The following is a 26006-nucleotide window of genomic DNA, read 5'->3' as shown; positions in this document are numbered from 1 at the left end:
CACTGGTTTAATGTTACAGTGACCGGCACAGGGACCGGCACCGGCACGGGAGGAACTGGTATGTATATGTCATTGTTTGTATAGAACAATAAGGCGAAAACAATAGTCTGTTTCCACTTAACCGACCGATACTTTTTCCTCCGATCCTTCTTTATTTTTTGTGGATTCTTTTTTCCGTATTTCCGTATAAAATGTGCATTTTTTTAGTGAACCTGTTTTAATTCGACCATTTTTTATTTAAAAAATTCTACAATAGTGATCTACCGTGATATAGGCCGGTTTGGTACAGAATCCCGGTTCTCAAATAATACTAGAAAAAATAGAAGTGCCTACCTACATGTACCTGACCTATTTCTTTAGATGTTAGTGGAAATAAAGAACTATTTTTGGCTTTATTGAGGTATAAGCATTCCTGTTTATTTAATTGATAACAAATAGATGCATATTACAGCAATAAGTTGCACATATCCTCTGGCCGATACAGATATTAAATAAATTCTTATTTAATTAATTGATTACAGATCAATGGATGCAAATTCCAGTAATGATTTACATATATCCTCCGATCGATACAAATATGTAATAAATTTATATTCACTTGATTGATAAACAAATCGATGCATATTACATTAACGAGTTAAAGATATGCTCCGACCGATCAAATGTGTCATAAAGTCCTTTTTTTAATTTAATGTATACTATTGTTTAATATCCTTTGGACGATATTAACATCATCTTGAAAGAGTGTCAATCAATTCGGATAATAGTAATATATTGATTTCATTTCAGGCACTGGAACTGGCGGCACAATGATCGGTAAGGTCCTTGAAATAAAACATTTTTTTGTATTAAACTCGCAAAACCTAAAACTAGTTCATTGATACTAATTTTCTCGCTTGAGCCATGAAAAGTTGATAGAATTCGAATCTTCGTCGTGCTGCACTGTATTTAACTATAATATTTTCTGAAAAGTTTTCCTCTTTTTTCCAGGAACCGGAACTGGAACTGGAACTGGAACTGGCGGAACCATGATAGGTATGAACAAAATTGTTGGCATATTGAAACTGTATGAGCAAGCATTCACGTAACCGGTTGTTGTCGTCCTAATAGACGGGGTTATAGTTTATATACAATATAAAAATTTGGGCATCTTAGATTCAAAACACTAGTACAACATTAAGACAATTATACTTCTAGAGATAAGGGTTTATTGTAAAAAAATAGACAATATGCGCATGCGTACACATGTATGTGATATTTCATAGTCTATGGTCATCCAAATATCAATAACATTAGTACAAGTTTTAACAATTATTAGTTATTAATTCATCGAATTAAGCGTGAGAAAAGTATAATTCTACTACAAGTATTTGTCCGTTATAAATATACCATTTTTGTGTCGCCTGAAAAGACGACATATAGGGGTTACTTTTGTCGGCGGCGGCGTCGGTGGCGGCGTCGGCGTCGGCGTCCGCGTACCATTTTCTTTTGTCCGGGGTATATCTCCTAAACTATTATTGGTATCAACTTGAAATTTCATATGTAGATAGATCTAATTGAGGGCAACTGCAGTGCACAAGAACTGTAACTCTTGCTTCCATATTTTTAGAGTTATTGCCCTTTGTTATTTTTCATGCTTAAAGTTTTGTCCGGGGCATATCTTGTAGAATATAAGAGTTATCAACTTGAAACTTCATATGTAGATAGATCTCATGGACGGCAAGTGCAGCGACAATAACAGTAACTCTTGCTTTCTTAGTTTTAAAGTTATTGCCTTTTGTTAATTTTCATGCTTAAAGTTTTGTCCGGGGCATGTCTTGAAGAATATAAGAGGTATCAACTTGAAACTTCATAGCTAGATAGATCTCATTGAGGGCAAGTGCAGTGCACAAGAACCGTAACTCTTGCTGCCATATTTTTAGAGTTATTGCCCTTTGTTAATTTTCATGCTTAGGTTTTGTCCGTAGCATATCTCGTAAACTATAGGAGGTATCAACCTGAAACTTATTCCGTAGGTATATCTGATTGAGGGAAAGTGCAGTGCACAAAAACCGTAACTCTTGCATCTATATGTTTAGAGTTATTGCCCTTTGTAAATTTTCAAGCTTAAATTTTGTCTGTTGGTGAATTGGAGTCTTACTTCAGACATCATAAACCGGTCTGGATAGCAGTTTAGACAGAAGCAAGACAGAGATGCTCATTTCACACCTGAAAACGTATTAATCCATTATCTTCAAATTATTTCTCAATGTCATTGACTTCAGTATTTATTGTGCTCATTTTTGCTTATATAACCAATTGCTTGCTTCTGGCTTAACGTTGTTACCTTCAGTTCAAATGCCACCTACACTTGAAAGTTAAATGGCAACATCATTGTCTATAAATGAATAAAATGCCAATCTAACAGCTATAATGTCGACAGTAAATAATTCGTCAGGCGACACATCCGACTCGCGGAGTTCTAGTTTCTTTGTTGGAATCTGTTTTCTTTTTGGAAGTCCGTCATATTCAACCTCCGTCCTTTTTCCTTTCAGTTCACTCTCATTCATGGTCCCGCAGTCCTTTGTTAACTCCATAACTAAAAATTGGTTTCAGAAAAAAACTCATTTAAAATACTCAAAATATCACACACCTGAAACTACATTTTACCTGCCTCCAGGTCTGACCTATACCTTTAGAAATATATGGATAACTAAATATTATTAAATTGTTTAAGTATATTTCTAATATAAACTTGAGATTTCATGCGAATTTCTAAAATTTTCCCGCCAATATTACAGGCACGGGTACCGGTGGCTGTGTTGACAAGCTGACAAACTGTGCGGAGTATTCACAGGAGGCGTGCACGGGGCTTTACGTAGACTGGGCACGTGATAATTGCGCTCACTTCTGCAACCTCTGCATGGGTAAGTGGTGTTCAATCAATATTCCTTTCATCATAAAAACCAAAGTCTTGCTAATTTAAAGTAAAGTGAACTGGAAAGTTGACAACTGTGCTCGCCTGTGCCGTTTTTCCAAAGGCACTCAACACTGAGTATCAAGAACGGGTGATACTAAAAGGTTCATATTTTAGTGCGTTAACATTATAAAGAACAATTATATCTACAAACACATTGTGACTTACGTCCTTCCATCTTAATTCCATTGACGGTCGAACAATTGTGGCAACATAATTAAAGCTGGTGATTACACACGAACGATAATACTGAATACAAGTAGAGAAAAATAATGGATATTTTAATAGTTTCCTTGACATGCTTCATTGTTTTTCTTTCAGGTATTAAATATTATTTTTTACTAAAAATAAGCATCACATGGGTTTATGCTATTTAAGTTGCCACCCAGTTTCGCTCATCAGGGCAAATGAGCTTGAAGCAAAACAGGTCGGCAAATAAAAAAGGTTAAACCCATCGGACGGCTTTTGTATTTTATTTTTAATTTTCTGAGCGAGCGCACCTGCACCTTTTAAAATATATATACCAATGCTTTTTTGCGTAAACGTATCTTATAGATGGCAGTATTATAGCCTAAAATCACCATGATAAATTATCATATTTACTTGACTAGTATTATATCAAGGGCAAAGATAAGATCGATATATATATTTACTGTGTGTGATCCGTTATGAATTACTATGTCATCTGTATACATATATGTTTCCAGTGAACGGTACTTCCGGCGGAATGAGCGGTTACCAGACCGTGCCACCCGGAGCGGGGGGATTCACTGGATTCAGTAAGAAACTTGATTTGTTTGTAAAATATATTACCACTCAACTGTTTTATGAAAAACAGTATCTTTGTAGAATGGTTATTCTTCCAAATATGATGTGAAATAAAGTACCTTACAAAAATCGTTGTAAAAGGGACTACCTTTCCAAAGATTCCGTATTAGGGAGTACCTTTCCAAAGATTTTGTATTAGGGAGTACCTTTCCAAAGATTTTGTATAAGGGAGTACCTTTCCAAAGAGTTTGTATTAGGGAGTACCTTTCCAAAGATTTTGTATTAGGGAGTACCTTTCCAAAGAGTTTGTATAAGGGAGTACCTTTCCAAAGATTTCGTATTAGGGAGTACCTTTCCAAAGATTTTGTATAAGGGAGTACCTTTCCAAAGATTTTGTATAAGGGAGTACCTTATAAAGATTTTGTAGTAGGGAGTACCTTTCCAAAGATTTTGTATAAGGGAGTACCTTTCCAAAGATTTTGTATAAGGGAGTACCTTTACAAAGATTTTGTAAAATGGTGAACCCTTTAAGAATTTTGTATAATTTTTAAACCGTTCAAACTATTTTGTAAAATAGTTTTAAGCAAATATTCTGTGGTAATGTTTCCCCCCTGTTTTACAACATGTCATATTGTTTATAATGTCCTGTCAAATGGTTACCGTCCAACCCGTTTCATCATATCAAGAAGCCGTCAGAATGTTTTGGAAATGTTATAGCTTTAACATAATCTGAAAACAATTCACAACAAGATCCTTGTTAACTTTTCAAATCTTAAATACTTTAGTTTTATCGGCAAACATGCGAGACACCTATATCAGCCATGCTTTCTTATTTCAATATATCAGCTCATTATCCACGAGTAATCAACGAAACAAAAGTTTTTTCCAACACAGTCAACATACCCTTTTTACCGCCTATGCCTTTAAAGTTTGGAAAAAAAATAAAACCCAGGGAAAGACAAAGTCCTGCCAAAACACCTGATATAATAGCATATATATATGTTAACGTGTATATGCATACATTATACTGTATTAAGGCAGCGGCTGTAAATATCTGATTGTTTTTTATTGAGTTGTTTTCTTTTAATAAATTACTTACTATTTTATTCACAGAAACTCTGCTTACGGTATTTGGAAAAATAATGATTTCTGGTCGCAAGGGGGAAACAAACTTTAGATAGCGCATAGAAAATTCACTGAAAATATCATGGTCACATATAATTACATTAATTTACTGAAATCACACGGAAGTACAGTAGCCTTAATCAAGCCCACATTCATGTGTTGTTTTCTACGCTAGGTGGCGGCTGCGTATACAAAGGTCGGTATTACGGTGCCGGGGACAAGTGGACAGACGGCTGTGACTACAACTGCACATGTGAGAACGGACAGACGGGCTTCTATAGGTGTTCAGACAGGTTAGTACGCTTCCAATAAAATTAAAACCTATATTGTATATGAACACGATGCGCAGGTCGCCATTTTCATGAAAAAAAGTCTAATGATTAACTTATTAAAAGTTATCATACGTGGGTATGCTTTGAAAGTCCGTGGGTATGCTTTTTAAGTCCGTGGGTATGCTTTGTAAGCCCGTGGGTATGCTTTGTTAGCCCGTGGGCATGCTTTGTAAGCCCGTGGGTATACTTTGTTAGCCTGTGGGTATGCTTTGAAAGCCCGTGGGTATGCTTTGTCAGCCCGTGGGTATGCTTTGAAAGCCCGTGGGTATGCTTTGAAACCCTTTGCTTGTTTTTGCAGGTGTCCTTCTTACCAGCTTCCCGCAGGCTGTGTATTGAAGACCCAGACGGGCGAGTGTTGTGGTGTGCCAGACTGCACGGGAGCAACCGGCACCGGCGGTAGGGCACGAAATGATTCTAATAATTTAAAGATAAATCTCTCATCTTTGATACTTGTTTGTGAGGGATTTTTTTGTCTCCCCTACATTATTACAACAAGTATGATAATTTTCTCCATCAGAATATATAATTTAATGGTAAAACTAAAACGGTAGGAAAGCTGATGCATTATCTATTGTTTGGATTATTTCGACTATTTTTGATTATTAACATTTGATTAAACGAAACTGAATTAAACATATTTTTTCTCTGTTGTTGTTACATGAGTAGCTATGAACTTGAGTCTTCTTAGGCTTCTTAAAGGTCTAGTTACAGGAATGTTTGGCATGATAATCCCCTGCTGTTCATCTTCTGCTTATTGCACTGGTGTCACATTAGGGGCCAATTTCCTGTGTATTCGTTTATTGGCACAGGGCCATTTAGGGTCCATTTCTATAATAAAAATCTCCAAAACTGCAAAGCAGGATACTCAGATCGAAGACCTGATAGACAATCAGGCAATCAACAAAGGTTGTTTTTTTTGGGGGAGGGGGGGGGGTCACTTATAGAAAGCTTAAACTAGGCCTTTAAGGCTCCAATCCAGTCTGAAAGATTGATGCTCTTTGACACTTAACGCATTCGTTGTTTTACTATGTTTATACAGCATATTTATTATCAAAACACCATTCCTTGAAAGATTGATGTGTTATCTAAGCATGAAGTGATTTTTATTTGTCATGAAAAATGAAATTAACACCGTTTATACCAAACAGTTTCTACATACTCCAACTCATTTGAGCAGCCATTTGAAATGTAGCTCTGTATCTGTTTTCTAGGCACAGGCACAGGCACGGGTACTGGTACCGGCAGCAGTGGTGTCATATCAGGTAGGTCGACCTTCCATTTTACGCCTGCAAACGAAGTTAAAAAAGGCAAAAAGGACTCCTCATAGTGTTGGCTGGTGAACTGCCTATCTTGCATGCAAACGAACCACTTCCTTACTTAAAGATGCATTCTTACTCCAAAATAAGACAATTTATATTGTTTTAATATTCCAAAAAGGATGAATTAATGTCGAAATATGAATTAATCTCGAAATCAATGATTTTTATGAAGGATACGAGTTTAAAGTGAAAGAAATGAGCATAAAAACGGTATTTCTACCTTATGAGACTATTGTAGAGTAAGAAGACCACAGTAAATATTTTAGCATTCACCAATCATTTCATTTTTTGCGTGTTCAGCTATTAAAACACGGTTACAATCTTGTTATCAGTAATTAACATTTTTCATAAATTCATTATTTAGTAAGTAGTTAAAGGTTTATCTGTCAAAATTGATGTTTGTTATACATGTGTATAAATTGCTTTTGAATAAGAGTGTCACTTTAAGAATTGATACTTCGGTCTTATGACACCCCGGGCCAATGAGCGCTTCGAACTGGGGGGAAGTTATCACCTCAATTCTGGTACATTTCTGATCCTGCGTTGCGAAAAAAAAGTAATAAAGTGTTGATCATGCCGGGTTACAAATGAAATTCAGGCCCCAAATGCCATAAGTCCCAAGTTTTAGCACAAAAGAAATACTAATTAAGTAAAATTATAATATGATTCACTCGTGTCCACTTGAAAGAGATTTCAGAATAGCCCATTCTTTAAGGACGGTATCGATTACATATAACGATAATTGCAAGATAACTTGAACAGAACATGCATAACTGAATTTTCGACTTCACTGCTGTCGTGCATGATACTAGTACTTCATTCCACGTTTCAGGCCAGACGAGCGGCTGTTTCTACAAGAACCAAGTGTACACCCAGGGACAGACGTGGAAGGACGGATGTGACTACAAGTGCTCGTGTATCGACGCCGCCAGTGGCAGATACTCGTGCGCAGCCCTGTAAGCGTTCACTTTTCAATGAGCATTGAGCTGATTGGTCAGACTTTTGTTAAAGTGAACAACACGATTAACGACATCATTTTTGAGATTCAAACTATTTTATGATGTGCCCACACACTTATATATAAACAATTTCAGCAGAAATAGTTGTCTCAAATATTGTTGATCGAAAGAACCATTAACTTTCCAGCGCAGTTAAAAATGAAGGTTTACAACGATTGCATTAACAATGTTGTTAACTTTAACGAAACTAATTCACTAAAGATCTTTAAGCGTTGAACACATACACACACACGCACGCACGCACGCACGCACGCACGCACGCACACTAGTTAGAGCATAGTCATATGTAACTGCACGGACTGTAATCATCATGGCAACTTTCATCACTTGGTCACAGGAACTCGATTCACTGTTTGGTCTGAAATAATATATGAAAGTGGTTTTATGTGATAAATTAACATTAATATATCATTTCAGACGAAAAAAGAGTCCAACTGTGTGTGTTTTTAGTGTTCTGTAAGAATTTTTTATAGGATGTCACTATAAGAATGATGACATTTTTTTCTATTTTCTTCAACAGATGTCTAACGTGGAACCTGCCGTCCACGTGCACCCTTAACGCTCCCGCTGCTGGTAAGTGCTGCCAGACGCCCAACTGTCCAGCAAACGTCGCCGTAAACTACCCGGCGGGATGGGTTGCTGAGTAAACAACCACCGCCACCGAGGACAAGACCAAGTGTGTAAATACGCTACACCGGCGGAGCGAAGTCTCCGTCTGATTTTTGCAACATTGTGTACGAAACGGATAATTACAATATATGTCTCCGTTTGTTTTATTGATACATTTTTATCCGGAAATAATGTGTTCGTGTTTAATTTGTATACGTATGATTTTCTTGATTTTTGTTTGCAGACATACAGCTGACTTTTAAAGATAATGTTATTTGTTTACAAAAAAATGGCAAGTGTTTGTTTTGTAGTTTTGTACCCCATGTGTTTTTAATAAACCATTTGCAAACAATGCTGTGTTCATTTCGTATATGCTGATTTCTTGAAAAAAAAACTCATTGAAGATACTTTCTTTGAAGTTTGAAACCCACCAATTGAAGTCAATCTTACAACGATTGTGAAACAAGTTATTAAAACACATAATTCACTTTCGGTGGCATGGTGAAACGTGATAGTGTAGTGTTGTGGGGAAAACCTGAGTACCCGCAGAAAACCCACTTGTCCAGCTTGGTGACCACAAACCAATCTCACTCCAGGCACCAGGCCGGGAATCGATCACTTGGAATAATTGGTGAGATGCGAGTGCGCTAACCACTGCTCTAAACGGACTATGGCAACTAAAAATTATAACTAAATTTTATTACGTTAAATAAACTGTTTGCAATTAGTCAACTAGTCAAACACAATAAATGAACAATCCAAGGTCAACTGGTCAGACGACAGGTACAATTCGAAGTCAGCTGGTCAAACAAGAGAAACAATCAAAAGTTAACTGGTCAAACAGCAAGTACAGTCAAAAGTCAACTGGTCAAACACTAAGTACAATACAAAGTCAACTGGTCAAACAGCAAGTTAACTGGTCAAACAAGGGGTACAGCCCAAGGTCAACTGGTCAAACAAGAGGTACAGCCCAAAGTCAACTGGTCAATTAAGAGGTAGAATCTAAAGTCAACTTGCCAAACAACAGGTACAGTCCGAAGTCAACTGTTTAGTCCACAAGTACAGTCCAAAGTTAACTGGTAAAACAACAGATACAGTCCAAAGATAACTGGTCAAACAACAGATACAGTCCAAAGATAACTGGTCAAACAACAGATACAGTCCAAAGATAACTGGTCAAACAACAGATACAGTCCAAATTCAACTGGTCAATTAACAGTTACAGTCCAAATCAACTGGTCAAACAACAAGTACAGTCCAAAGTCAACTGGTCAAGCAACAAATACAGTCCAAAGTTAACTGGTCAAACAACAGATACAGTCCAAAGATAACTGGTCAAACAACAGATACAGTCCAAATTCAACTGGTCAATTAACAGTTACAGTCCAAATCAACTGGTCAAACAACAAGTACAGTCCAAAGTCAACTGGTCAAGCAACAAATACAGTCCAAAGTTAACTGGTCAAACAACAGATACAGTCCAAAGTCAACTGGTCAATCAACAGTTACAGTCCAAAGATAACTGGTCAAACAACAGGTACAGTCCAAATTCAACTGGTCAAACAACAAGTACAGTCCAAAGTCAACTGGTCAAGCAACAAGTACAGTCCAAAGTCAACTGGTCAAGCAACAAGAACAGTCCAAAGTCAACTGGTCAAGCAACAGATAAAGTAAAAAGACTACTGGTCAATTAACAGTAACAGTCCAAATTCAACTGGTCAATTAACAGTAACAGTCCAAAGTCAACTGGTCAAACAACAGTAACAGTCCAAATTCAACTGGTCAAACAACAGGTTTAGTCAAAAGTCGACTCGTCAATCAAGATATATAATCTAAAGTCAACTGGTCAAGCAACAAGTACAATCTAAAGTGAAGTGGTCACAAACAGGTACAATTCAAAGTCAACTTATCAAACAACTGATACAAACCAACGTCAACTGGCCAATCAAGAGGTAGAATTAAAAGTCAACAGGTCAAGCAACAAGTACAGTCCAAAGTGAAGTGGTCAAACAACAGCAACAGTCCAACGTGAACTGGCCATGCAACAGGTATAGTCAAAAGTCAACTAGTCAATCAAGAGATACAATCTAAAGTCAACTGGTCAAGCAACAGATACAATCCAAAGTCAAGAAGTCAGACAACTGGTAAAATTTAAAGTCAACTGATTAAACAACTAATACAAACCAAAGCATACTGTTCCAACAAATGGGACAAACCAAAGTCAATTGGTCAATCAACAGGAACAATTCACTGGGCAATTTTGCTCAATGAGATCTAGCTGTATATGAAGTTTGAAGTAAATACCTCAAAGACTTTTTAAGTTATGTTCCGGACAAAATAAAGAAGTAGGACAATTAACAAAGGGTAATAACTAAAAAATACTGTAGTCAGAGTCATGGTTCCCTTGCACTGCACTTAAGCTTCATGAGATATATCTATATGTTAATGAAGTTTGAAGTCAATATCTCAAAAAACTTTTCAAGCTTTGCTCCGGACAAAAATAAGTATGAGAATAAATAAAATGCAATAATTAAAAAAATAACAGCAGCACGGAAGAACGCACGAACACGCACGAACATACGCACACATACATGAAGGCACGAACACACGAACATACGTACGCACGCACGCACACACGCGCGCACACACACACACACACACACACACACACATGTTCAGTTCAAAAGCGTAATCGTCATGTTTGAAACAAAAAATGAATATATATATACAAAAGTATAAACATAACGTGATTGTCTGATTTTTATATTTATATAAAAAAAACAACTTAACTCCAGTTGTACAAAAAGGCGCATACAGCACAATGAATGGTTCATTCAAATTCATTCTCTCCTCTTAGAGCCGTCAACGTCAATACGCTTTTGTAAGTTAGGTCGGCTGATAGTTCAAGTTCAAAACATACATTTTTATACACTACTGAAATTGTTGTTCTCGAAGCACGGAAAGAAACTCTGTCATGTTTGTTTGATGGGAATAATTGTGCCCTTATATCTGGTAAAATACTGGTGTTATTAAACATAGCCTAGTTCAGGTCCCATTTTCTTGAAAGTTTTTAAGAATGCCAAGCCTTAGTGGCTTATTTCATTAAATCAAATGTCTTACTTAAATGTTCCTTTTTCTAAACAGAAATGGTATATTGTGATTATAATCAAATATATTTTCTTTTCAAATCTAAAAGTTCGTAAGAATTTTAAAATCAAACCATTGAAAATAGCGAGTTTAGCTTAGTCCTTGCATTAGGGACTTAACGTGTTTTGACAAATTGGGTCGAGAGTTGAAGGTTTTTGACGTTTTGGCAAGGGGTTATTGGATGGCTTATACAACGTCCTGTATCAGTAACACACTGTACATACAAAACCACTATTCTACCACGACATTCATTATAAGTTCAGCAGTTGGGTTTGAGAGCTTGATGCTCGAGAGAAAAAAAACACATATTACATACTCAATTCGTTCAAACACGCACCCATTTATGTTTGTAGTTCACCGTGGTATATCAATACTGTGAAGAGCACTTCTTAAATACACACTATACAATCTTACGAAGTCATTGTTCTAAACTACAGTCGAACCACGTTTGGCCCGAACTCGCTTGGCTCGAATTCCTCGTTGGCTCGAACTGGATGTAAAGGACCGCTTTCTTTATACTAATTTAAAAGCTAAGCATTTCCTCTTGGCTTGAAATTTCAGAGGCTCAAGGTTTTTTCGCCGGTCCCTTGGAATTCAAGCCAACCTGGTTCGACTGTAGTTAAACGCCTTAGAGTGTAGACATCGCCTTTGCGTGTGACATCACATACTTATTGTGTTATATAATACTCTTATACACTTTGTAAAACGCTCTATTCATTCATTCGAATCGTGGCTTCACATGTATGATTTGTTTTCACTTCGGTGCCAACAACTTTTATTTCCGTTCCACCAAATATGTATTCGACGGCCAAATCCTGCAGCTCAGGTCGCGGCGTATTCAACTTCATCGTCAGTGTGCCAACAAAGTTGCATCCATCGTCCGTGGTGTACTTCACATCCTTTTCCGCAGCGAAAATTCTTAGTGCGATAGATTTCTGATTGGGCGCCGTTGTGTGGTAAATGGTCTTCAGTTCTTCCCCGTGTCTTAGTTCCTTTCCCCGCTCCATAAACGCTTTAAAGACGTTAGCGCAACGTTTGCCGTCTTTCGTACGTTTCGCTTGGTCGTAAAGAGCCGGGTCAAACGGTGGTGTGACTTCCGCCCCGTAAGTGTAGCGAAGAATCCTGCAATAAAATACGAAATCGGAAGGAATCAACGCATGCAACATTTTACAGCGTCTTAAACTAGAGAGAAAGATATCAAGTGTTATTATAGGCTACGGCCTAGTATGCTTAAACTTGAACAGTTACTGACATCAGAAAATAAATCTTAACTATTTATGTTAAGTAAATATATATATACGAAGCTCCAAAGACACGTTCAGTACATTAAAAGCAATGAGATATTGTATCAAGATTTATACCACTATTCTCATTATGTTACTATTTACTCTGTCTTGAACTAAACACTATTTGCCAATTATGTTGGTAAAGTGAACATGCTTTATATCCTTTACATTGTGAAACTTATATATTCCTTATAAGATCCATCCTATGTGTTATTACCTTATGTCTTATAGTTTGATTTGTTTAAATGTATGTATATGTAACAAGAAACTATGTAGTTTACGTAAATAAAAATCTGTTCTGTTCTGTTCTGTTTGATACCGGATGTTTATCAGTGATACTTATATTTAAAATCAATACATACACATGTATAACAATCATAATATTAGAGTGATTAACCTTCTAACTAAATAATGCAATTTTGGAAAATATTAATTACTGATAACAAGACCATGTATCTAATTGCTAAAAACGCACTAATATTAAATGACTGATTGGTCCTAAAAGATTAGAGTGATCAACTATTATCCTGTAAGGTAGAAATTCTGTGTTTTCTGCACCTTTCTTTCAAATTAAACACGGTATCCTTCATAAGAACCCGTGATTGTTTTCAATATTAATTTATTCTTTTCGGTAAATAAAAACAATTATTAATTGTGGTACATCTGTTTGGGGAGTAAGAGTGTATTTTTAACAGTTTAATACCTTTCAGGCAATTTAATATGTATATTTCTGTTGGTTATTTAATTGATTTCAATTGTTTTACCCATTCGAACTCTTCGGCTATTTCCATCGAAGTTGTTTTCGATGGGAAATGGTCGAAGACTTCCGAATGTTGTTTTACCATGCAAGAATGGGCAATTCTTAAACTGACCGACCGACATCTGACGCGACGTCATAGAAATACATGTTGACGTGACGAGTCAAAACGTATTTCAGTTGTTATTTATTTAAAAATATAGTCGAATATCAAATATATACCTGGAGTCGATGCTCTCTGGTTTGCGCCCGAAAACCACGGCTCCCTTGAGCACACACAGGCCCGCTTCTTCCGGTACCAGCACGCGGATACCTCCCTGACGGCTAAACCTGGAACATATCAGCCAAAGTCGTGCTAACTATTTCAAAACTTCTAACGATAAAACTGATCATTTATACAAGCAGATCTGTCGCAGCACATACCAACCCATATGCAAAATGTGTAGCCGAGGCGATTAGCTGTGAAAGAATGGTTTGAGGATAAGGCGTTGAAGAAAAAGTCGAGGTGTAGAAGCGAAAATGGAGTAAATCGAGGGGTAAACACGAACATGTTGGAAAACCAGGGGTGAATGCGAAAATGGAGGAACTCCGGGGGTAAACACAAAAATAGATGAACTCCAGTGGTGAACGCGAAAATGGAGGAACTCCGGGGGTGAACGCGAAAAAGGAGGAAATCCAGGAGTGAACGCGAAAAAGGAGGAACTCCGGGGGTTAGCACGAAAATGGATGAACACCAGGGGTGAACACGAAAATGGATGAACTCCGGAGGTAAACACGAAAATGGATGAACTCCGGGGGTGGACGCGAAAATGGATGAACTCCGGGCGTAAACACGAAAATAGATGAACTCCAGGGGTGAACGCGAAAATGGATGAACACCGGGGGTGAACGCGAAAATAGATGAACTCCGGGGGGTAAACACGAAAATTGATGAAATCCAGGGGAGAACGCGAAAATGGAGGCAATCGAAGGGTGGACGCGAAAATATATCAAATCGAGACGAGGGGTGAATGCTAAAATGGATCAAATCGAGCGGTAAACGCGAACACAGAGAAAATCGAGGTGAGTGCGCGAAAATGAATCGAATCGAGGGGCGTGCGCGAAAATGATTCAAGTCGAGGGGCGTGCGCGAAAATGGATCAAATCGAGGGGAGTGCGCGAAAATGGATCAAATCGAGGGGCGAACGCGAAAACTGTGCACATCAAGGGGCGAGTAAGAAAATGAAAATGCATCAATTCGAAGGAAGAAAATGAAAATATATGAGATCGAGGCTAGGGGTGAACGTACAAATGGAGCAAGTCGATGTAAGAAAGTCAAAATGAAGCAAATTGAGGGGTCAAATCGAAAATGGAGCGAATCGAGGGTTGCAAGCGAAAAGGTTTTTATTTGATGCCAAATGTATTTCGCTTTCATTTCTTGAAATAGATAAATGGAAATTATGGATGCCACTTGGAAGGCGGGAGTATGAAGTCTGAGTACAAAACAGTAACTCTTTTACTCACATGTCCTGAACTACCTCCTGTATATAGAGAGACTCCGAGAAGCCGCCCACCATCAGTATGAGGGAGACGGGCGGCAACCTCTTCTTTTTCAGCTCTTCAACGCAAGACTCCAAGGTAGGCAACAATCGGTCCGCAACTTGCTGTAAGTATATACATATAAGAAAATGACGCACATTTGGGTTAGTACGAGACTTTTCTGGTCCTTCCTTACACGCGCGCCTCTAGGGTTGGCTTATCACCAGACGGTATGCCACTTGCTGTAACATAAGAAATGAATAGGTACATACATATGCAAGTATATGACGCACCATGTGGGTCAGAATGAGGGCCCTTCGTCGCACCATCTACTACGCACTCCTCTAGGCTGGGCAACAGTCGGCCTGTAACAGTACATATGGTTTAAGTGTATACAAATACGTCCCTTCTTCCACACACGCCTTCATGGTCGGCCCGCCACCTGCTGTTACAATAATCGGAATGAATGTCCCTACCAACATGTTAAAAACATTACGACCAATAACGATAATCAGGTGCTATATGATGATATTGGGTCGATTAATAAATCATCCCATAAAAAGCCTAATCTTCTTCAAATTTCGGACGCCAAAGCTTAAAAAGAATAAACAGTATATTAATTTGATGCAAAAACAACAACAAATGAAAACAAAAAAGAACTTGCTTTAAAAGTTTAAGAATCAAAACGTACTGTACCTGAAACAATTGCATCGCTACCGGCGCAGTAATCTTCAGCTTATCCTTTGTCACATAAACTCTCCCAGAATACTCGCTGTCTTCAAGGGCCTCTTTAAACGACTTCTTTAACCATTGTAGTGTTACTTCGTTCAAAGTTGGAGGTATCTTTATTGTCAATGGGTGCTCTGTTTTTGTCGACACCTTTCGTTTCAGTAGCTCAAAGTCTCGCATTAGGTCGAGGTAATCACCAGCATGACTAGAACAGCAACAACAAAACTCAATTAATTACGTAGTACTGCTTGTGCTTTGTTAATATAAGGCACATTGTACTGCACTGATATTAACATCCACAGGGGCCCCAACAGCTGATAACTATCAATTTTAAAACATAGGAGTCTGATTAAGAATGAGGGATCCACGCCTGAAGCAGGGTAAGGGGCTTAGACCCCCTTTTAAATTGTTTCCAATGTCATTTATATTCATTTCAAGGTACTCCCAGCTGATTTTCATGCAAAATACCGAGCAATAAGAAAACAACCTTATGCACCAGTCAATTGTAACCCCGGTCCCCCGAGGTCCGGGTGTATACAGGGGATAGCCGGGGAAATGGGTCGTGTTTTTACCTTTCAGGTGGCCCCGCAATGCCGGGTGAATGCGGTGGTTTTGTCTCCGCTTTAAATATAGCGGGAAATAGGCCTTACCTAGGGTCCCTGGGGTGCGGGGGCATTTGTCGGGGATATTACCATCTGTTCGTCCCCGCAGGGCGTGGATTTTAGCCGGGATTAGCTGGGCCGAAAGTCAAAGTCCCCGCTATTCCCCGGACCTGGGGGCCGTGGTTACAACTTACTGGTGCATTAGTAACTGTATAAAAGTCTAAATATAAAAGATCTCAATTCTGATTTCAGACTTATTCCTGAACTCTGACACTATTATTCAAAACCAATACATACACATGTATAACAGACATCAAATCGTACTGATAATCCTTTAACTGCTTACTTAATAATGCATTTATGGAAAATATTAATTACTGATAACAAGATTGTAACCGTGTATTTAATAGCAGAAAGCGCAAAAATATTAAATGATTGGTGAATGCTAAAAGAGATACTGTGTCTACTATAGTCTCATAAGGTAGAAATACCGTATTTTATGCTAATTTCTTTCAATTTAAACACGGTATCCTTCATAAGAACCATTGTTTTCGACATTTATTCATCGTTTTCGGAATATTAAAACAATACTATTAATTGTTGTAAATCTTAATTCATTTGGGAGTTAGAGTGCATCTTTATGAACCCCTGTATTCAGTGGGAAAAACTTCGTCACTGCTGATAAAGTCTAGAGACAATCATACTGGAGCAGGTATGGCAATACACATCTGAACGAAACCTACCTAAAGTGGCTTGATTTTTGGAAATTTAATGTCAGTATTGAAAATTAATGTCAAAAATACGTTTCTGATACTGGTAGCTATAAATGAGAAACCAGCTATCAGTATCAGGTATGTATTTTTCTATTGCATAATTAATGAGTATTTTTCTGAATGGAATTATAAACAATGACTTCGGGCATGGTCACAACACATTTGTTATTCGCCAATGTGAACATACCATGTGTACACTAGCAACATACATTTTCATGAATTCAGCAAATGTAAGAGGCTGTACGATGGTGCTGAGCATCTGTATGAAGTAGCTGTCGACCATTGTGCCTCCCCATGGTCCACCACATGCGTGATGAACCTCGCGCAGTTTCCCGCCAGACAGTTTCTCGTGCACCGTGATGTCCGCCGTTCCGCCTGCAAGTTTTGCTTGGAGATTGACAAGTTGCCATACATGTACGTGAAACGGTTTATATTTAAAACAAACAAGTCTCACTGCAACGTGATTACATTAACATCACAATAATCAGTTTAAGTGTGTTTTACCACGTGATAAATTGCGTCATAAATGCTACGTCGGAAGGCAATATTTTGATTTGAAAAAAGACTTTAAACAAAGATAACTTCACTATTTCTTCACCATTTTAAATGAAACATAGCGCAGTCTACGCCGCTTACGGAGCCCCTCCTTCGGTCTTTTACCAGAGTTTGATTGTGAGTTTAGTGTCTTTAAACACTTCGACAAACCTTTTCACAATACGGCCGTCTGACGGAGCACTGTCAAAACATGATTTCGGAAACAGGTTTGTCGAAGTGTTTGATGAATCTAATGACTTTATCAAATTTCGGAAATAATACAAATACGGGGCTCTTTAAGACTGCCCTTTGTTTCATTTAAAAAGGTGTTGTACAAGAAAAGTTATATTTGATTTAAGTCTTCATTTTAAGCAAAATGTTGCCCGCCGACGTAGCATATGATTATGACGTAATTTATCACGTGGTATACACACACTGAGTTCTCTATTGTGAAAACACACACTTGTGTTCGTTTGTTAATTGTATTTGTGTGTAACTCCCTTAAATGCGTACGTACCTCCTAAATCCACGATCATGTACACGGTACCAGGAGCCGTCAGAACGCATTGTGCCTGTCCGCCACCGGAAGTGAAGCGGTCCACGGGAAGGTACTGGCAAAAAAGGGACGCACATTCCGGCTCCAGGGAGATCTCCAATTTGTCCATCTCGATACCCGCCTGGAACAAGGAAAAAACCACCGTTGCATCACATAAGGGAAAACAATCATCGTAATTGGTGCTAATGAACGTTCATAGACTTATGGTTTTGATAACATTTTTGTTTGTCTTTTAATGAGCCAATGAGCGTAAATGTTTGGAATCAGTGATATAAGACTTCCGCCAAAATATCAGATCGCTGTTTATCATACTTACCTTCGAAATTTGATGTTTTATGGCTAAAAAGGTTACTAACGCTTTAGGAAAAAATAAAGATTTTTTTCCGCAGTTTACCAAACATTTATTATCTGACCTATTGTGAATTATCTCATATACCTGAATTTAAGGCATTGATGCCCACCAAAATCATCCGATTCTGAGACATATAATTTCAAAAGTTTCAAAACTGACAATTAGTGAGAGTGCTGCTTTAATATTCAGAGCATGAAGGTAATAAAACAACTATGGTAAGCGGCTGACACGCCCCCCTCCCCCGCCCCCGCCATAAACACTTAGATTTGCATGATTTGTAAACGTTTACCTGTTTCGCGGCCTGTCTCATGAAGCGCTTAGCGTTTTCATTCCAGATGGCTGGCACAGTAAGAACGTAAAAGATGTCTTTATCCGGCCGCAGGATCTCTTGCATCTTCCCTAGATCCTCTATCAATTTCATCTTCAAGCATTCTATAGACTTTGCGAACACCTCCAGTGCTGGTAGCTGTTTCTTCTTGTCCTCAGTCTCAAGGATGGTGGATGCGTTGATTTCCTGAAATAACAAACACAGTATCAACTATTAGGTATCATAGACGTAATTTGTTGTATTACATATAATAAACACCTTGAATAATTATATCATTTGAAATGTTTATTTCATCAAATTCGATCGCCACATTTCTCACTCGACCCGCTACCGAGTAATCAGGAGAAGGGCCCGGTTACTTGTTTATACTGTTACGAATGCATACATGTGCTGTCATTTTGTTTTCCATGCATAATGTTGCTTTAAAATATTAAATAAAAAAAGTATAATTCAACAACATGTATACTGAACGATTACTCAAACAAAATGCAACATGTTGGTAACTTGTAGCCGACATTGAAATTTTCACGATATCTTACGGCACCAATAATTCGGGAACGGTGTCATTTTCAAAAAATTGTTAATCCGAAATTTTATTTCGATTTTTTATCTTGGTGCCGACGACTTCGGATGAACGGTATTTGAATGTATATAATATCAACCGTAGTACTAGTTTTACTTAGCAGTACTTATGTATCGTCCAAAATGTTTTGAGACAGGTACAACACATCTATGTAAACTAATTCAGTGTGTGTATACCACGTGATAAATTATGTCAAATGTGCTACGTCGGAAGGCAAGGTTTATGCCGCTTAAAGAGCCCCGCATTTGTTTTATTTCCGAAATTTGATGAGTACATTAGTTTCATCAATCACTTCGACAAACCTGTTTCCGAAAACATGTTTTGACAGTGCTCCGTCAGACGGCCGTATTGTGAAAAGGTTTGTCGAAGTGTTTTAAGAAACTAAACTCACAATCAAATTCTGGTAAAAGACCGAATGTGGGGCTCCGTAAGCGGCGTAGACTGCGCTATGTTTCATTTAAAATGGTGAAGAAATATTCAAGTTATCTTTGTTTAAGGTCTTTTTTCAAATCAAAATATTGCTTTTCGACGTAGAATTTATGACGCAATTTATCACGTGGTACACACACACTGTAATTATATACCGTGACATTGTGTAGCTTCATCTTGAATCTCCTGAAGAAGTAGTATTCATCTTCCTGGTCTTCATCGCATATCTCGATGTACCTTCGCTCAGCCTGCAGGGCAAAATAGTATTATAAAACAGTAAGAGGAACGAAAACTCCAGCAGAGAAAAGTTCATGGCTAAAACTGTATTAACGTTCGATTTGAAATATTGACGTTGATAATTCATTTCGTCAGTGTTTGTTATTTCATTTTGGTCAACCGATAATTTAATTCTTCAGTGTTTGTTATTTCATTTCCGTCGACCGATAATTCAATTCGTCATTGTTGGTCATTTCATTTTGGTCGACCGATAATTTAATTCGCCCGTGTTTATTATTTCATTTTGGTCGAACGATAATTCAATTCGTCAGTGTTTGTTATTTCATTGTCGTCGACCGATAATTTAATTCGTTAGTGTTTGTCATTTCATTTAGGTCGATCGATAATTTATTTCGTCAGTGTTTGTTATTTCATTCTCGTCGACCGATATTTTAAATGGTCAGTATTTGTTATTTCACTTTCGTCGACCGATAATTTAATTCGCCATTGTTTGTTATTTCATTTTGATCGACCGCCAATTTTATTCGTCATTGTTTGTTATTTCATTTTGGTCGACCGATATTTTAATTCGTCATTGTTTGTTATTTTATTTTGTTCGACCGACAATTTAATTCGTCAGTGTTTGTTATTTCATTTTGGTCGACCGATATCTTAAATCGTCAGTGTTTGTTATTTCAATTTCGTCGATCGATAATTTATTTCGTCAGTGTTTGTTATTTCATTGTCGTCGACCGATAATTCATTTCGTTAGTGTTTATCATTTCATTGCCGTCGAATGAAAATTTATTTCGTAAGTGTTTGTCATTTCATTTTGGTCGATCGATAATTTATTTCGTCAGTGTTTATTATTTCATTCTCGTCGACCGATATTTTAATTCGTCAGTGTTTATTACTTCATTTTCGTCGATCGATCATTAAATTCGTCAGTATTTGTCATTTCATTTTGGTCGACCGATATTTTAATTCGTTAGTGTTTGTTATTTCATTTTGGTCTACCGATAATTTATTCGTCAGTGTTTGTTATTTCATCTATTTATCGCTGTATAGTTTATGCTCGTAATATAGTGAAATCTTCAATGGCTGGACATGCTTTGCTGATATGAAATTCAATAGTTAAGATCAATACTCAGTCATATTCATTTTAAAGATCACTCCTATAATTCAATATCCTATAGTATATCCCAAATTCTCCAATATCTGTGCACACTTTCACTTAAACGCCACAAGAGTGTATACTTGATGCATTTATCTACACTCCTTTGTAATATGGGAAGTGCTTAAATATGGAAATAAGCGGCGGTATTCATATGACATCTTAAATCATTACTAAGCCTTAGTCAATTTCCTAAAGTTTACGTAGTCAAATTAAAAGAAAAAATAATTTTGTTTTTCATATAAATGCATGTACTTTAAATCAAATCAGTTTTTCAGATATTATGAAGCGATTGAATCATGTGATAGGTGAAATACTTAACTTGACTTAAGCTAATTAGGAAATGACTTAAGATGTTTTATAAACATCGCCCAGGAATATAAATCGAAGGGTTGCGTGTATATATAAACGCATGCACAATTTATTTGGTTGATGTGTGCTGTAATTTCCCCGAATGTTGGCGTTCAGATTGCTTAAAACTCTCGCTTTCAATACTGTATTCATAACAATTGCCGTAAACGCTCCCATCAATCTAACATATTTAGAGCAAAGTAATTAAAACACTTCAAAACTTGAGTTATATCATAGCGTGCACTATTCTTAAAATAACGATTTTGTTACATGGAGAAGTTAGGTCGGCGACTCATTCACAGGTGTCCGATGCGTTGTTTTGACCCCCCCCCCCCTATACTATCCCCTCTTCTGCGCCCCTCCCCTAAAACCTACCCATCCCAACAAAAAACAACAGCATCAGAATCGCTCATACAAATCCAGATAATGTTTTAACATCATAATATGGAATTACATCCAACCTTTGACCATTACCAATCTGTAATTAGAATACTAGTATACTTTGTCACAGATGGGGATTGTCGACGAAGTCAAGTCTATATATCGTACACGGGGCACCATGTATGTATAATGTTTACCTCAAAGCCGAAACTGTTGATGCTTTTGTCCGCGTTCAGTAGGAGACATGTCGGGGTTTTCATCGAATGCACTTTGGTCTTCCCGTCGCTCCAGGCTTGTGGAGCGCAGATAACCGTGGGCTCCGAAGGGTTGTACTGATGGCGAAACTGGAACGCGTACCCACTGTATGTCGTACCAAAATCCAGCCCTACCACTAGCAGATGTTCAGACATCGTAAGATTCGATGGATTCGGTGATTTTTTGACCAAATGTTGTCTTATAGTTCACGCGTATAAATATTAGGAGTAATTATTTAAATGGAAAAACATCCCAACTCAACTTTCGTATTTACCTTGTACACAGCTACCTAAATCGAAAGTAGAGTACACAGTTCGTGATTTTAGTAGAACAGTATGTTCCAAATACATTACAAATGTCGTAATATGATAGACATCACTTAAACACACTGTTTAATGGTAAAATCGTTATATTTACAGCACTATTCACAAATTAATTTCCCCAAATATTATTGTCCAAACAAGTTAGCTATTTAACTTGTTCACACAAAAGCAGGTCGATAAACAGTATGAAGTAGATTGTAACCGTGCCAAGTCGCTCAACAAGGAAGTTTACTTATGTTATAGTTCGATGTTATTTTATCCGTTTGATGACGGAGATTAAGTCGCTCACACAATAAAATGCAGACCACTAAAAATGTTAAAGATTTTTAGTATGTGCTTTCACGAAAAAATTATTATTCGACTGACTGTCGCATTTTTATGTAGATACTATAACAACCTTTGACCATTACTGAATTGTTAAAAGGGCTGATGACGTTGATAATTAATACCAACTGTACAATTAATATTGTAATGTACAGTAATCACATCTTCGGAAGGAAAATAAAGGGAAAAACCCAAGATCTTTCCGAGAAATAGTATCTGTACATGCCTATCATATATTTATAATGTATTCAACCTAAATACTTCATATGAATGATACCCCTACCAAGGCCAGCTAGGCGCGTAGCTGCCTATACGCGAGTAAGCGGCTTAATCCGCATGATTCTGACTAAAACATAAAAATGATCAGTTCAAGTTGCAGTATGCGTACTTGACTACATGATCTAAAAACTGTACAATTTCAAGTGCTAAGTAATGCACTTCAGAACGCCCAGAATGCACCAGATTGCACAATCTTTTCAAAAATTTCCTAGATGGCATGCCCCCGAACCCCCATTTACAATTATGAATCCACATGAATAGAGGGGTGGCTACGCCCCTGAGGGCCCCTCTTGTTTACCATATCTTTCATAATTTTTATAATTTTGATGAAATAGCTTTAATAATTACATCTAGTAGTAAACACCATTACACTTGACTCTTCTAACCATACACAACAATATATGTTTGACATGACAAGGGTCTTTCCTGTTTTTTTATGTCCTAGAGTCATGTCCTATATGGGCATTAGACAAATTGTACAATGGAAAACACAAAAATACCAGGATTTGAAATCTGGTCATAGCTACTAAGAACTACTAAACGCTTAGTAGAACTACTAAAAGCCAATATTATATAGTATTAGCAAATAAAAGCCAATAAAAATATTATTCACTACTAAAAGCCAATGAGCGCTTATAGAGATACTTAGAACTACTAAAAGCCATTAATAAAGAGATATTTAGAACTACTAAAAGCCATTAATAAAGAGATATTTAGAACTACTAAAAGCCAATAATAAAGAGATACTTAGAACTTCTAAAAGCCAATAATAAAGAGATACTAAGAACTACTAAAGTAAAAACCAATAAAAAAGAGATACTTAGAACTACTTAAAGCCAATAATAAAGAGATACTTAGAACTACTAAAAACCAATAACAAAGAGATACTTGGAACTACTAAAAGTTAGTAAGCGATAGTAAGAACTACTTCAAGTCAATAAGCGCTACTAAGAACAACTATAAACCAATAAGAGATACTTAGAACAACTATAAACCAATAAGAGATACTTAGAACAACTATAAACCAATAAGAGATATTAAGAACAACTTTAAACCAATAAGAGATACTAGGAACTACTATAAACCAAAAAGAGATACTTAGAACAACTATAAACCAATAAGAGATACTTAGAACAACTATAAACCAATAAGAGATACTAGAAACAACTATAAACCAATAAGAGATACTAAGAACAACTACAAACCAATAAGAGATACTAAGAACAACTACAAACCAATAAGAGATACTAAGAACAACTATAAACCAACAAGAGATATTAAGAACAGCTACAAACCAATAAGAGATATTAAGAACAACTTTAAACCAATAAGAGATACTTAGAACAACTTTAAACCAATAAGAGATACTAAGAATAAGTATAAACCAATAAGAGATACTAGGAACAACTTTAAACCAATAAGAGATACTTAGAACAACTATAAACCAATAAGAGATACTTAGAACAACTATAAACCAATAAGAGATACTAGAAACAACTATAAACCAATAAGAGATACTAAGAACAACTACAAACCAATAAGAGATACTAAGAACAACTACAAACCAATAAGAGATACTAAGAACAACTATAAACCAACAAGAGATACTAGGAACAACTATAAACCAATAAGAGATACTAAGAACAACTACAAACCAATAAGAGATATTAAGAACAACTTTAAACCAATAAGAGATACTTAGAACAACTTTAAACCAATAAGAGATACTAAGAATAAGTATAAACCAATAAGAGATACTAGGAACAACTTTAAACCAATAAGAGATACTTAGAACAACTATAAACCAATAAGAGATACTTAGAACAACTATACACCAATAAGAGATATTAGGAACAACTATAAACCAATAAGAGATACTAAGAACAACTACAAACCAATAAGAGATACTAAGAAAAACTATAAACCAATAAGAGATACTTAGAACAACTATAAACCAATAAGAGATATTAAGAACAACTATAAACCAATAAGAGATACTTAGAACAACTATAAACCAATAAGAGATACTAGGAACAACTATAAACCAATAAGAGATACTAGGAACAACTATAAACCAATAAGAGATACTAGGAACAACTATAAACCAATAAGAGATACTAGGAACAACTATAAACCAATAAGAGATACTTAGAACAACTATAAACCAATAAGAGATATTAAGAACAACTTTAAACCAATAAGAGATACTAGGAACAACTATAAACCAATAAGAGATACTTAGAACAACTATAAACCAATAAGAGATATTAAGAACAACTTTAAACCAATAAGAGATACTAAGAACAAGTATAAACCAATAAGAGATACTAGGAACAACTATAAACCAATAAGAGATACTTAGAACAACTATAAACCAATAAGAGATATTAAGAACAACTTTAAACCAATAAGAGATACTTAGAACAACTATAAACCAATAAGAGATATTAAGAACAATTATAAACCAATAAGAGATACTTAGAACAACTATAAACCAATAAGAGATATTAAGAACAACTTTAAACCAATAAGAGATACTTAGAACAACTATAAACCAATAAGAGATATTAAGAACAACTATAAACCAATAAGAGATATTAAGAACAACTATAAACCAATAAGAGATATTAAGAACAGCTATAAACCAATAAGCGCTACTAAGAACAACTATAAACCAATAAGAGATATTAAGAACAGCTATGAAGCAATAAGAGATACTAGGAACAACTATAAACCAATAAGAGATACTAAGAACAACTATAAACCAATAAGAAATACTTAGAACAACTATAAACCAATAAGAGATACTTAGAACCACTATAAACCAATAAGAGATATTAAGAACAACTTTAAACAAATAAGAGATACTAAGAACAAGTATAAACCAATAAGAGATACTAGGAACAACTATAAACCAATAAGAGATACTTAGAACAACAATAAACCAATAAGAAATATTAAGAATAACTTTAAACCAATAA

General features: G+C 36.4%; 2 protein-coding genes across 2 annotated transcripts in view; one reads left to right on the top strand and one right to left on the bottom strand.

Moving 5' to 3' along the window:
- Window positions 1–8480, top strand: part of LOC128244834 (uncharacterized) — a 45559-nt gene extending 37079 nt beyond the window's left edge. Inside the window, 10 exon segments of the mRNA XM_052962927.1 lie at window positions 20–58; window positions 790–816; window positions 991–1035; window positions 2781–2906; window positions 3664–3735; window positions 5025–5142; window positions 5480–5577; window positions 6393–6443; window positions 7333–7456; window positions 8040–8480. Of these exon segments, the coding sequence (XP_052818887.1) occupies window positions 20–58; window positions 790–816; window positions 991–1035; window positions 2781–2906; window positions 3664–3735; window positions 5025–5142; window positions 5480–5577; window positions 6393–6443; window positions 7333–7456; window positions 8040–8166 (827 nt within the window). The 3' untranslated portion in view covers window positions 8167–8480.
- Window positions 8481–10863: 2383 nt separating this feature from the next.
- On the bottom strand, window positions 10864–22648 carry LOC128244616 (heat shock 70 kDa protein 12B-like). Its single transcript, XM_052962627.1, has 9 exons — window positions 22042–22648; window positions 19878–19970; window positions 18672–18896; window positions 17992–18151; window positions 17150–17315; window positions 15533–15770; window positions 14822–14961; window positions 13541–13648; window positions 10864–12397 (listed from the first exon to the last, which is right to left on the bottom strand). Exons 1-9 carry the CDS (start codon window positions 22252–22254, stop codon window positions 11986–11988), a joined length of 1755 nt encoding a protein of 584 aa, XP_052818587.1. The 5' UTR covers window positions 22255–22648; the 3' UTR covers window positions 10864–11985.
- Window positions 22649–26006: the final 3358 nt, after the last annotated feature.

Source organism: Mya arenaria, chromosome 8 (assembly GCF_026914265.1).
Source record: "Mya arenaria isolate MELC-2E11 chromosome 8, ASM2691426v1".
NCBI classification, from domain to species: Eukaryota; Metazoa; Mollusca; class Bivalvia; order Myida; family Myidae; genus Mya; species Mya arenaria.
The sequence above is the reverse complement of the archived record's forward strand: the minus strand, read 5'-3'. Positions and strand labels throughout refer to the sequence as shown.

Coding starts and splice junctions, on each gene's coding strand:
- LOC128244616 (XM_052962627.1), bottom strand. CDS start 22,254: ATGTCTGAACATCTGCTAGTGGTAGGGCTGGATTTTGGTACGACATAC. Junction 18,897..19,877: donor TGAAGCTACACAATGTCACG/GTATATAATTAC, acceptor TTGTTATTTCAG/GAAATCAACGCATCCACCAT. Junction 14,962..15,532: donor TAGCGATGCAATTGTTTCAG/GTACAGTACGTT, acceptor ATATACTTACAG/CAAGTTGCGGACCGATTGTT.